The 13,460-nt window shown below is 47.2% G+C and overlaps 1 protein-coding gene across 1 annotated transcript; it reads right to left on the minus strand.

Annotated features, from left to right (window-relative positions):
- Positions 1-28: 28 nt before the first annotated feature.
- Positions 29-1,076, minus strand: LOC112892225 (probable glutathione S-transferase). The gene is made up of 2 exons (XM_025959359.1): positions 715-1,076; positions 29-607 (listed from the first exon to the last, which is right to left on the minus strand). The coding sequence occupies exons 1-2, from the start codon at positions 1,030-1,032 to the stop codon at positions 233-235; spliced, it is 693 nt and encodes a 230-aa protein (XP_025815144.1). The 5' UTR covers positions 1,033-1,076; the 3' UTR covers positions 29-232.
- Positions 1,077-13,460: the final 12,384 nt, after the last annotated feature.

The raw sequence follows: 13,460 nt of genomic DNA on the forward strand, positions 1-13,460 counted from the left end.
TGGGCTCAAAAATCAATCAGTCGATGCGAACCACAAACGTCATTGCTGATTAACAAGTTTGTGAAAACCCCCTAAAAAAACAAGTTTGTGAAAAGCCAGCCATTAGATGATCGCAGTTCTGGCGGGTCCTAATGATGTGCAGCCCTAGGTGGCGAGTGCGATGATGAAGACAGTGACGGGCGACCGAACATGCTAATGCATCTGCGTTCCTAGATGATGATGAGGTCAATGTTCATTTGGGCAGCATTGAGTTGGCCACCGAGACGCACTTGTCCCTGATCCCGGCGAAGTAGGAGAGAAGGCGGCCCCTGTCCGGCAGGCACTCCTTCACAGCTTCACTGCAGCTGTACTCCACCGCCCACCGGCGCAGAGCTGGGTGCTCGTCGTCGCTCAGGACGCGCACTCCGGCGACCTCCTCGAGCACACCGAGCCAGTGCGCCAGCAGGCCGCCGGCGGCTATGTCCGCGAGGCCGATGTCGTCACCTCCCAGGAACCTCTTCTCCCTGAGCTGCTCCTCCACGAGCGCCAGGCTCTCCCTCGCCTCCTTCATGGCGGCCTTCTGCGCCTCGCCGTCCGCGAACAGTGCCACCCGCAGCGGCTCGAGGCACTGATGTGAATTTGATTTTCCCGACAGGATTAGATGCGGATAGCTACTAGCACGATGTTGCAACCGATAGAAGGCTGAAGGCGCAGTAAGTAGGATGGATTAATTACCTTTTCCTCCAGGAAGTGAGCCCAGAAGCGAGCCAGCGCCCTCTCGTAGGGGTCCGCCGGCAGCAGCGGCGGGCCGTCGAAGGCCTCGTCGACGTAATGGACGATGACGAGCGACTCGGAGACGGCCCTGTCGCCGTGGAGGAGCACGGGGACCTTCTTGTGCACGGGGTTGTGCTTGAGCAGCAGGTCACTCTTGCTGCTCATGTCCTCGAGGATGAGCTCGTAGGGGACTCCTTTGAGGCGCAGGGCCACCTCGGCGCGGTGGACGAACGGGCTGCCGAAAGCGCCGATGAGCTGGACCGGTGGTTCGGTCGTCATCTCCGCCTCCGTGCTAGTCGCTCGATCGGGGATTGTCCTGGCCACTTAGGAAGTCTGGTTGGGTGCCTGCCTGCCCAATAGTAATAAGTAGGGATCATCCGATTTGGTCAATGGAATTTTAGTCAATGACGCAATCTGATGGTCCAAAGTGCAATCTGATGCTTGTACTAGTAGAATACTGATACAAAGGACACCCAATTTGACCAATGGACGTGGGAGGGAGGGACGAAACTGCCAGGAAACACTGACTCTCTTTGCCCAAACCCTCACAAACTCTGTATATAGAGAGAGAGCCAAAGATCAAAACCACTGAAAATAGACAGAGGAAGGAACTTCTGGCCGTGGGTTGGATCCTAGAATCCTCCATGGAGGCCCATGTTCCCATACCCCGCTCCCTGCAGCAAATTAAATGGGCTACAGCTGAGCTGAGTGGGCTCAACTACAACAGGTCGGTACTTTCTTTGGTGGGTTGATGTGCTACTTTTTAGCGGGAAGGCCACAACCCATCTCTTCTACAACGACGAAAAGGACGCCCTAGAACTAGAAGCATATGCTTGCTTGTGAACACGCCGTCCTGATGGAAAATCTTTCACGAGCTCCCCTGCTGGTCCTCGAGGCCGGTCAATACAGAGAAAGGGATTTAATTTGCGGCTGTCTTTCCTGTTAACCTTTCGACGCCCTATAAACCGGCCTAGCATGTAGTTTCGCCCTCATCTTTTGACAAACGGTCGATCAACAGACTGCAGAGACATTCTTTTTTGTTTTTGTCCACACTCTATAATTGAAGTGCTGGGACAAACGCGCGATGTCTCTTAACACAGTATATAGTAATCTTAAGATAGAGTAATTAGAAGCAGCCGAAAGTCGATCAATAGGCCGGGCAAATAAAGAGTAGTAGTAGTAGTCAATAAGTAAGTTCACATGCATATATAACTGTTGAGGTTATGATCAATCGTGCCGACCTGTGTTAGCTAGGTTCAGAGAATGAAGCCGGTCGGGCATGCATATTGTTAATTTACAGTAGTGGACTACGGCAGTACAAGTTTGTTTGTGAGGTGCAAGCAGCAAGATTCGCATCGTGGTTGCTAATCAATCATTCCTGATGTGAACCAAATGGGGACACGGGGCGCCTCCGTCTCCATCTGCTTGCTTGCTTGCTTCTCTTTGGAACTGGAGGCTGCTGCAGTCCAGGACCACTGCACGAGTGATCATCTCAGCTGGTAGTAGTGGAATGTAGTGGTCGAGGTGCGTGGTAGATTGACCGGACCAGAGGCCAGGCCAGCGCGGGTGTCGAATGAAGAATCTCCATGGTGCACGATCGATCGGGAAATTATTAAAAGCATACAGTGGAAGAGTCTCCATCTTTTTCTGTCACTAGCTAGGGCCCGAACCCGACCAACATCTATATGAGGATGAGAGATGTAACTGGCAACATATATATGCGTCGCTGACCGGCGACTCCCATCTGTTCAGCTACGATCGAGAGGAGCACTATCTAGCCACAGTTCGTTGCCGTAGTGGTTGCAGCAGCGAATTGTGTGAATGGGTGGTGTGAGAGCAGCAGTAGCGATCGACGACGTCAGAGCTGCAAAATGCTCACAAACAACAGAGCTTTCACAGCATTGGCTTTATTTTTTCACGGGTGTAGTCACGGGGTGTCCACACAAACCTCACAGCTTTCACAGCAGATGGTGATACAGATGAGGGAGAGAACAGAAAGTATGCGTCGACCATGCCATCTCTGCTAAGGGGGTCCAACTCCAATAGCAGTACTCGTAGGCAGAGTGCTGAAGATGGCTACTGCTACAGATGGATGGTTCTAGAGCTCTCTCCGACTGGTAGGCCTGCTAATGGGCCTAAACCTACCCCACCCCGATTAATATAGAAATCAAATGGCAACCTCAAAAGCACAACTAAATAACACATCCCGTCCCGCCCTTTGATGCTTAAACCTATAGGTATAGCTAGAGCTACTAATTAAACCCATCCAACCCATATTTAACTATATATAAATACAAGTTTAGTGGCTCCGCTCTTGACATGGGATCCACGTGCAGGGTCTAGCCACACCGCTTTATACAGAATACTCCATCCGTTTTTATTTACGTATCGTATTAAATTTGTTCTAAGTCAAACTTGGTTAATTTTGACCAAATCTATTAAAAAATTAGCAACAACTATACTACCCAACCTATACACTATCAATATATATTTTATGATGGATCCAATAAAATAAATTTGGTACTGTAAATGTTACTATTCTTTTCATAAATTTAGTTAAAGTTGGCCAAATTTGATTTAGAACAAACCTAATATGATATGTAAATAGAAACAGAGGAGGTAGCTACCACTCATACTAAGTCGTCTCCAACAAATTTCAGTCAATTTTGATTAAATTTTATAGTGTGAACGTGAGGTTTTAATTCGAGGGTCCAGGTGGGGTCCATGTGTACGTCTAGCTACACTGCTTTGTAGCGAGCAGTTGCTAGTCATACTGAGTCATCTCCAACAAATCTCAATCAATTTCAATAAAATCTTATGGTATGAACGCATGGTTTTTAATTTGAGAGTCCGGCTCTCAACGCGGAATCCATATTAGTTTTATGCTAACCTGCCCCAACGCGCCTTTACATAGAACCGGCTTTGATCCATCCAAACACATTCCACGTCTAAATTTATATGTAATACAACCTATTTTGATCCATCCAAACACATTCCACGTCTAAACTCACTCCATGAAACTCATTCCAACCCACACCACTGCCAGGCCTATCTACTGGGTTGAGTGGATGAGACGGTATATAAACAACACGATGCCGTGTGTATCGTCCAGTCTAGAATCATCACCGCCCCCGGTCGTCTCCGTCGCGGATGCTCTGCCTTTGGCTCGTGGCTGCCCACCGTTTGGAGTTTTCTTATGGAACAGGAGAGGAAGGATCCCCTCCTGGATAAGTTTTATATATATATATGCGTGTGTGTGTTACAAGTACGAATTATACAAATGCCTCTAGCCAAGCTTTCATGGCTTGAAGATGTTTAGCTTTAGCCCTATGTACAACCATAGAGAAATTAAAGCATGAAAGCTTGGCTAAACCGTAGACGGGCGAAGCAGTTCGGGAAAATTAAAGCAGCATAGTCGGTAGCAAATTTAACGGATGACGCGCAGGCGTTCACTGAATGTGCGGTTTACTCTACTACGGTTGAACGTTACTCCCTCCTCCTCGCCTCAGTTTAGAAAATTTCAGACACTAGATTCTCAATAAATATATACTATTTATTTAATTATTTAATTGGCTCTATAGGCGTCTCTATACAATTCTTTATTGGCATTTGACCTTGCTTTAATTAGATGAATCTTATTATAATATAAAAATATAAAAGAATATTTTTTTGAGATAAAATTTGAATACTAAAGGAAAACTTATCTATTATATTAATAAGGGGATGTTAAAAGAAGCCACTACGTTGGCCGAGAGGAGTTAGAAATTCCCACGTTAATCTAAAAAAGAGAAGATTTACACTGTTAGATTTTATGAAGATCTAACGGACTAAATTAATACAAAGAGTCCATATCAAATATGATTAATAAATAGCTAATTTTGAAATTAAAAAATTAAGAAAAATTAGGATATAACTTAAGAGTCCATGCCGAATACTATTAGTTTACTAATAGATATATCCGAAATTAGGAAAATAAAAAATTGGACTTAACCAAAGAGTCCTCGTGATACTATTAGTAAATGATAAATTAGGGATCTTAAAAATAAGAAAATTAGCACTCACAAAATTTTTTACTATTAGCAAATAGATAAATTCGAACTTAAAAATATAAGAAAATCTAGATTTACACCATTAGATTTTATGAAGATCTAACGGTCTACATTAATCTAGAGAGTCCATATCAAATATGATTAATAAATAGCTAATTTTACCTAAGAGTCCATGCCGAATACTATTAGTAAATAGATAAATCTAAAATTAGAAAAATAAAAAATAGGACTTAACCAAAGAGTCCATGTCATACGATTAATAAATAGCTAAATTAGGGATTATAAAAATAAGAAAATTAGCACTGGACAAAAATTTTTACTATTAGCAAATAGACAAATTTGAACTTAAAAATATAAGAAAATCTATCTATTATATCAATAAGGGAGTGTTAAAAGAAGCCACCACATTCGCTGGGAGAGGTTAGAAATTCTCGTTAAAAGAAGCCACCACATTCGCTGGGAGAGGTTAGAAATTCTCACATTAATCTAAAAAAGAGAGGAATTTACACTGTTGAATTTTATAACGATCCAACCGTCTAATTAATTCAAAAAGTCCATTTGAATTAATCCAAACCGTCTAATTACTTTTCTGGGAATCACTATTGGGGAGTTGTACTCCCTTTGAGCTTTAGAAATTCTTCACAATTACTTTTCTGGGAAGTTGTACTCCCTTTGAGCTTTAGGATTTTTCAAGTCGAAGGTTTGGATTTTGGTGAAACTTTTGCTCCGGTCGCAAGACTTGAAGCTATCCGTATCCTTCTTGCTTACTCTTCACATCATAACATTAAGTTATATCAAATGGATGCGAAAAGTGCATTCTTAAATGGCGTTATTAACGAACTTGTTTATGTTGAGCAACCTCCCGGGTTTGAAGATCCGAGGAATCCTAACCATGTTTATAGGTTGCACAAGGCACTCTATGGGCTCAAACAAGCTCCAAGGGCTTGGTATGCGAGGCTTCGTGACTTCTTAATCATGCAAGGCTTCAAGATCGGGAGGGTGGACACCACTTTGTTCACAAAAGACGTCAACGGGGATCTTTTCATTTGTCAAATTTATGTTGACGATATTATCTTTGGCTCAACTAATGATTTACTAAGCCATGAGTTTGCTACCATGATGTCTAGGTAATTCGAGATGTCCATGATTGGCGAATTGACCTTCTTCCTTGGTTTTCAAGTCAAACAAATGAAAGAAGGGACATTCATCCATCAAGAAAAGTATACTAAAGATATCTTGAAGAAGTTCAAGATGGATGAGTGCAAGCCAATCAAGACACCCATAGCAACCAATAGGCATCTCGACTTGGATGTGGACGGTAAATCAATCCCTCTATCGTTCTATGATAGGGTCTTTGCTTTACCTTACCGCATCTATGCCCGATATAATGTTTAGTGTGTGCTTGTGTGCCCGCTTTCAAGCTAACCCAAAGGAATCACACCGTGTGAAACTAGATAGGATACCACTCCTTTGTGACAATGAAAGTGCCGTAAAAATTGCCAAGAATCCGGTTCAACACTCTCGCACAAAGCACATTGATATTCGCCATCACTTCTTGCATGATCACGAAGCCAAGGGGGACATTCCCTTCAAGGTGTGAGATCCGAGGAGCAATTGGCGGATATTTTCACAAAACCTTTAGACGAGAGTACTTTTGTTAGGCTAAGGAATGAGCTTAATGTGTTAGATGCGGCAAACGTCATGTAAGTTGCCATGTCATATAGAAAAATGCATACATATAGGACACTTGTCTAACCATGGTAAGATAGTGATGAGCAAGGGTGTAGCTAGAGGTGGTGGTCCACTTGTTTTCCTCTAGGCTTGTAGAAAGGCTCATCATGAAGAAGCTTCCCGTGGGTTCAAACTTGACAAGTAGAATTTAAATTCTTGCTATGCATTTCTTGTCATATAGATGTGCACTTCATGTTTACCTTACTTTCGCATGTGGTTGTAGCTTGCATTATCATTGCATGCGTAAGGGTCACAAAGGAGATCACTTGATGAAAATGAGACTTGTTTCATATACAAGATCTTATTTCATGAAAAATGAAAAGAGTAAAGTGTTAGGTGCGCTATTGCCTAGTGAGCAATGTCATGATGAGTTTGAAGCTTTCCTTCTTCAATATTCCTATGACATGGCTCATACATTTTATTTGGCCTTTGTCTCTCTTGCGGCTTTTCCTAGTGTTTGAAAAGAAAAATTATCTAAGCTAGTGAGCTATCCTATTTGCTTTGAGGGGTAAAGTCGCCTATGCAAGTCCATTAACTTGAGTTTATTTGAATTTTATAAGTTTATTGGACTTAGCATAGAAGAGTGAGCTGAGTGAGGGTTTTTGGCTTCACCGGTTAAACCGACGCTCAATGGATCTTTACCCATCGGTTTAACCGGCGTTACTAAGTTTCAGCTTCAGCTCCGTCAATCCAGGAGTTCAACCGGTGTATACAAATTACAGAGCATCGGATCAACCGGTGAACGTATCACAGATCTGACCTAGTAATCAACCGGCGTTTGTGTCGTTCAACCGGCGAGTTCATTTATCGGAGCATCGGTTCAACCGGTGTTTAAATGCTGATCTGGTGGAGTCTCGGGTAAACTACACCGACGCAATCAACCGGGTTCGAACCCTAAGCGTCGGATCAACCGGCGATAAGAAAATCCGCGGGGTCCACCTGTCATATATCTCTCTTGCCCCCGCGCCGCCGCCTTGTGCCGCCCGCGCGCAACCGCCACCGCGCCGCCGCCTTGTGCCACCCGTGCGCCTTCTGCGCCGCCCCGCGCGCACAACCGCCACCGCGCCGCCGCCCTGTGCCGCCCGCGCGCCTTCTGCGCCGCCCCGCGCGCACAACCGCCACCGCACACAACCGCCACCGCGCCGCTGCCGCCTGCGCCCCGCCATTGCCGTCACCAACGCGCAGCTCCACCTCTCCGTACCCAAGCCAAGCAAATCAAGCCACATCGCCCACACAGCGCAAGTTCGCCGCACGCGAAACCCTTCTCGCGCATCCACGCCTCGCACGCCAAGTGTTCGGTGTTTTGCTCGAACCACGCGCTCGCCCTAGCTCGCAGCGCCGCGTCCTTGTCACTCCCAGTTGTCGAGATGGGTCGTGAGAAGAGGAAGGGGAAGGAGGTTGTGGTCGAGAAGCCCGCTCACAAGCGGACTCGTGCAGAGAGAGAGGCCGAGAGGGTCAAGATGGTGGCCAAGGCTGCCGAGGAGTAGGCATCAGGCCGTGCTCGCCCGTTCGCGATCAGGGATCCGCCAGCCAGGGGCAGGGGCAGAGGTCGAGGTACGGGCAGAGTCAGAGGTGCCAGGGCCATCAGAGCCACGACTGAGGCAGCAGCAGCAGAGTCAGATCGTTCACTTTCAGCTGCAGAGTCAGATGCAGATACAGAGGCAGAGCAGTCTGAGCAGTCGCAGGGGCAGGGCACACCGGAGTCACCGACTCTACGACGTTCTGGCCGCACTCGGCAGACGTCCCCAACAGGAGACACTTCGCCAGCGACCGAGCGTCGCACTGGACCGAGGACACGAGGAGGTCACCAGCCACAGGAGCCTCGCAGGTCCGCAGCAGCAGCAGCAGCTTGTAGAGCCGAGGCCCTAGAGGCCGAGCACGCAGTATTCCACGTGGACACTGTTGTGCGTCTAGAGCTAGGTGTGCTGCTCCAGAACTTGACCAAGGCCAATGCGGCGAAGGTCAAGAGGCTCAGGTGGAGTGTTCAGGAGGAGGACTGGTTCCCCGTGACCCGTGACAGCAGGGTCGACCGTAGGTTCTGGACGCTTCTTCAGTCCAGTTTCTACGAGACCTACCAGAGGCGGGGCCATAGGATCTTCCCGCACAGAGTGTTTGACTGGGTTTCTCTGAGGACAGCCGCAGGGGGAGCAGACGTCAGAGAGCACTTCGCTCACTTCAGGGGCCTGCCCAGGTTACTCCAGATTGAGCAGAACAGATACATCGAGGACTGGGTTAGAGTTTTCTATGCTAGAGCCTGGATAGCCCCAGAGCGCAGAGCAGTACACTTTGTGTTTGGAGGCCACGTCTTTGGTCTGTCCAGGGCAACTTTAGCAGGGATTCTCGGAGTTGACTTGGTCGACGTCTCCCTGCACGAGATGGTTTACGGAGATGCAGATCCACCGCGCAGAGCCATGATTGGCAGGATTGCACCTTCTCACGAGGCAATCTCTCAGTGTTTCCGCCAGCCGTTCCCTGCCTCCTACGCCAGAGTTCCCAGCTTGCTGACCCCAGAGGCATACGCAGTACACATGGCACTCCGGAGGACTTTGCTACCGAGGAGTGGCTACCCAGAAGGGTTTACAGGACTGCAGCAGCTCCTGCTTCTACACATCCTCACTCACGAGCCGTTTGACATAGTTGACTTCATCTTGGCTGAGATCGAGGATGTTATCACTGACGAGATGGGTGTTGTGCGTCAGTTTCCATATGCTCACTGGATCAGCTATATCTGTTCTATGATCGTGCCAGCTGAGTCACCCGTCAGTGCAGTCTACCGTCAAGACGAGGCTCCCCGGTTCCCAGTTTACCGTCCGACAGAACCACAGGACCGGAGGAGAGGCAGACAGGCCGATAGAGCTGCCATGGCACAGTTGTCACCAGAGGCACAAGCTCGTGTGGCATAGGAGGACGAGGCACTGCTAGCCGCCGAGGCACAGCTTCCCGGAGGAGAGGATGAGATACACTGGTCTGAGCCTGAGTCACACTCCTCCGAGGACGTGGAGTACTTCCCTGCAGCAGCCCCAGCTAGTCACGACCACGAGGCAGGGGGGTCTAGAGAGCCAGCCCCAGAGTCAGCCGTTGCTGCTACAGTCTCTGAGTCCCAGGTGTCTCAGCCGTCTGAGCTCACCGCACTTCTGCAGCAGCTCGTGACTCAGCAGAGAGAGGACCGGCTTGCACAGGAGGAGGCCAGGAGAGCCCATGAGGCTCAACTTGCTGCTATACAGAGGGAGGCCGCCCGAGAGCGGGCTGCGACCGAGGAGCGTTTTGTCGGGCTTATTGATAGAGTCTCTCAGAGGACAGACGCTCAGTTCCAGCAGATGCTGCAGGGCATGATGGCGATAGTCGGAATGATCTCACAGCTTTACTCTCACACCGAACTCGCCCCGCAGCAGCCAGGACAGCCAGGCCTTCAGGGTGTTGGAGCACCTCAGCTTGCCGTTACACCAGCTCCAGCCCCTACTGCAGCTCCAGCTACCTCAGCGACACCGGAGACCACGTTCTCGATGTCCGCACTACTTAGGTCTGCGGGTCGTCCACTCTTCTCACCACTGCCAGCGACTTCACTCTTCCAGGAGTCTCCTTCTGCAGTGCAGTCAGTCGCCCTCCCTGTCGTACCACAGGCACTACCTTCATGGGGAGGTGGAGAGGGTTCCTTACTTCAGCAGTCGACACAGCCGGCAGCTTCAGCACTTACTACTTCAGATGTTGACACATCTTCTGCTGAGCCGGTTACTACTTCCACGGACCCTCTTCCAGGCAGTGCCAGCACGAGAGCCTCGACGACAGCTACACCCCCAGTCAGTTCAGATCCAACAGGCAGTTCTGACCAGCACCTCCCGTCCGTCACCGAGGATACACCGTCCGACGACGATGACGATGACCCGGACTGTTTCCTCGCCGTACCGCGACAGCCGGATCAGTAGCTCGCCTCTTTTGGTGCTTTGATGCCAAAGGGGGAGAGGGAGTTGGAGTCAGGGGGAGGGTAGAGTTAGAGAGAGCTCATAGTTATCAGGACTTTGATGTTTTGTATCACATTTGGTGTTAGTTCATGGATATGTCCATTTTTCGCTTGAGTATGCTATGGTTTGAGATATATCTATGGATTTCGCTTGAGCCGTTGAGCTCTTTGGTTCTTTTTTTTCGATTTTGCTTGTGTTTATTCTTACTTTATCTTTCTCGCTCTTCCGTTATTTATGTTTGTGTTGTCATCAATCACCAAAAAGGGGGAGATTATAAGCATCTAGTCCCTCAAGGTATGTTTCGGTGATTAATGACAACCATTATTGTGACTAATGAGTTTGTGCAGCTTAATAGATCATTATCGCTCATTTGGTCATATGTTAAAAGAGGCTCCTAATTTTTGTTATTCAAAAAAAGCGATATCGGCATTCAACTCAATTATGTGTCAAGACTAAGGATCTTTCTAGTCCTAAGTGTCATAAGGTTGAGAAGGACACTTAGGTTAGTATAGGTTTTATAGTTCTCTAGTGATCGCACTATTAAGAGGGGTTAAGGCTAAGTAACTTGAGCATGGACATGGTCATTTGAAAATGGATGCACACGATGGTCACTCAGATTTCTAGAAGTTCAAATAAGTGGTTCTCAACTTATATCTCAAGAATATTTGGATTTCATTTAAGACTCAAATCAGAAAAGGTAAAATCAGAAAAAATCTTTAACACCGGTTTAACCGACGCTCTCAATTTTCTATACGTCGGTTAAACGAAGTCAGCAGAGTCTGGACAAGTCAATACACCGGTTAAACTGACGTGTTTGAATTTAACATCGGTGCATTAGTCCAGAGTTGGTTTTTCCAGGGTATGTCAAGCTCTATACACCGGTTAAACCGACGATGTTTGAAATGGGACGTCGGTGCAATTGACCAGTAAGATGGTTTTTCCAAGGATTTCAGAAGTTGTACTCACCGGTTAAACCGACGACAGGTTTGAGTTAACGTCGGTGCAGTTGTCCAGAGACTTGGTTTTTCAATTGATCAGTGGACAATTACACTCACCGATTAAACCGATGATACGTCGGTTAATCTGCCCAAGTTGTAACGGCTAGTTTTCAGAAGGGGCAGTTTACATTCATCGGTTAAACCGACGATGACTATTGGAGGTATGTCGGGTTAACCGGCGCTACGCAGTTTTCTGGCAGCTTTTCTCCAACGGCTCTATTCGTGTGAGCTGCCTATATATACCCCTCCAATGGGTCATTTTGCTACTTTTGACACCAGGCAACATCCAAACACTCATACTATAGTCAAGAGCCACCTTGAGCTTCATCATTTCACATACTTGTTCATTCAATCAATCAAGAAGTAAGATTTAGAACTTGAGTAGAGAGAAACTTGTGTGCATCCGTTCTTGGTGATCGGTTCTTGCTCAAGTGAAGGCCTTAGCTTGTTACTCTTGGTGATTGGCATCACCTAGGCGATCTTGGTGATCGAGGTGTTTCTCGCGGAGCTTGTCAAGGATTGTGGGAGCCCGGAGAAGAAGATTGTACGTGGCTTGATCTCCACCACGCCGGGATAGTGAACGGAGACTCTTAGTGAGCGCCCTCGTCTCGGTGACTTGGGAGGTGACAAGACTCTTTGTGAGTGTCACAACATGGATTAGGGGTGTGTGCCAACACATCAATACCACGAAAAAAAAATCCGGTCGTCTCTTGTCCACTCTCTTTATTCAAGCATTTTCTTTCATGCAATTTATTCATGTGCTTGACTTAGAGATCATAACTTTGCTTTACCTTGCTAGGCTTTACTTCTCTTTTTATCTCTCTTAGCTTGTGTAGGTAGCTTAGTTATCCGGTTGGTGAATTGGTGCCTTACTAGCATTGTATAGGTTAAGGTTGCTTTACTTTGTTTTAGAAACTGAAAAAGGCCCAATTCACCCCCCTCTTGGTCCATCGATCCTTACACACGGGCTACATCTTACACGATAAGGGGTGAGATATGGATTACGTCCTATACCAGTTGTAACTACTCGTAGCTTAGTAGAACTAATCATACAATAGTAAAACTACTTGGAGACAGTAGGAAACTACCCGAAAAATATTCGGGTAGGACTCGTAGACTCATATCTGATTAGAACTTTTATGTAATCCTATCCCGCCAGATTATATAAATGCGGGCAGGGATCCCCTCCAAACATCAGATCACCCAAAAGATCACTTGATCACCACCTAAGTCAATACAAACCACAGAGAACGTAAGGTATTACGCTCTCGGCGGTCTGAGTCTGTCTAAACTTTGTGTTCCTTGCACCTTCGAGTTTTTGATCTCGGTGACACCCTACCTACAAACTCACCACCTTGAGGGTATGCCTCGATGGACGTGGTGATTAAACACCGACAGCTGGCACGCCTGGTAGGGGTGATCAACGAAGATCCACCTGCGAGCTTGAAATATCTCGTCATCAAAATCAATCTATTCGGCGCAATGTCATAATCAAAATCGAACGGCATCCCAATAAGGTCCTCTGTCGAGTCCAAGGCAATTTCGAGTCACAATCCGAAGCAGAGAAGTATTCATCTGCTATGGGCCCTCTGGCGGGTCCTATGGAATTCCGTGTTATTTTTGCGCAAGGCCGATTGCCCGAGTTCGAGTCCAAAACGACAATTATGAAGCGAATGTACAATCAGGAGACAAGCCTATTTCTCGATCTCCACAAAAGAAGCAAAGCTACGACTACTTTGACAAATCGGCAACGCCAACCGGCTGACGACTACTTTGACAAGTCGGGAGTGGGTTTCACACCATCAACAACTTGTTGGAATCGACTCCAACTAGTCAGCGTTATCAATAAACCGTCGCGGCTACATCGACGACCGCTGCGGCTTCATCAACAATCTTTCACGAATCAAGCTAAGTCACTTGTATCTTTTTGCGCAATGTGCATTTTCTTCACCAAGCCATGTCATGCCTGT

Source organism: Panicum hallii, chromosome 5, assembly GCF_002211085.1.
Source record: "Panicum hallii strain FIL2 chromosome 5, PHallii_v3.1, whole genome shotgun sequence".
NCBI lineage: Eukaryota > Viridiplantae > Streptophyta > Magnoliopsida > Poales > Poaceae > Panicum > Panicum hallii.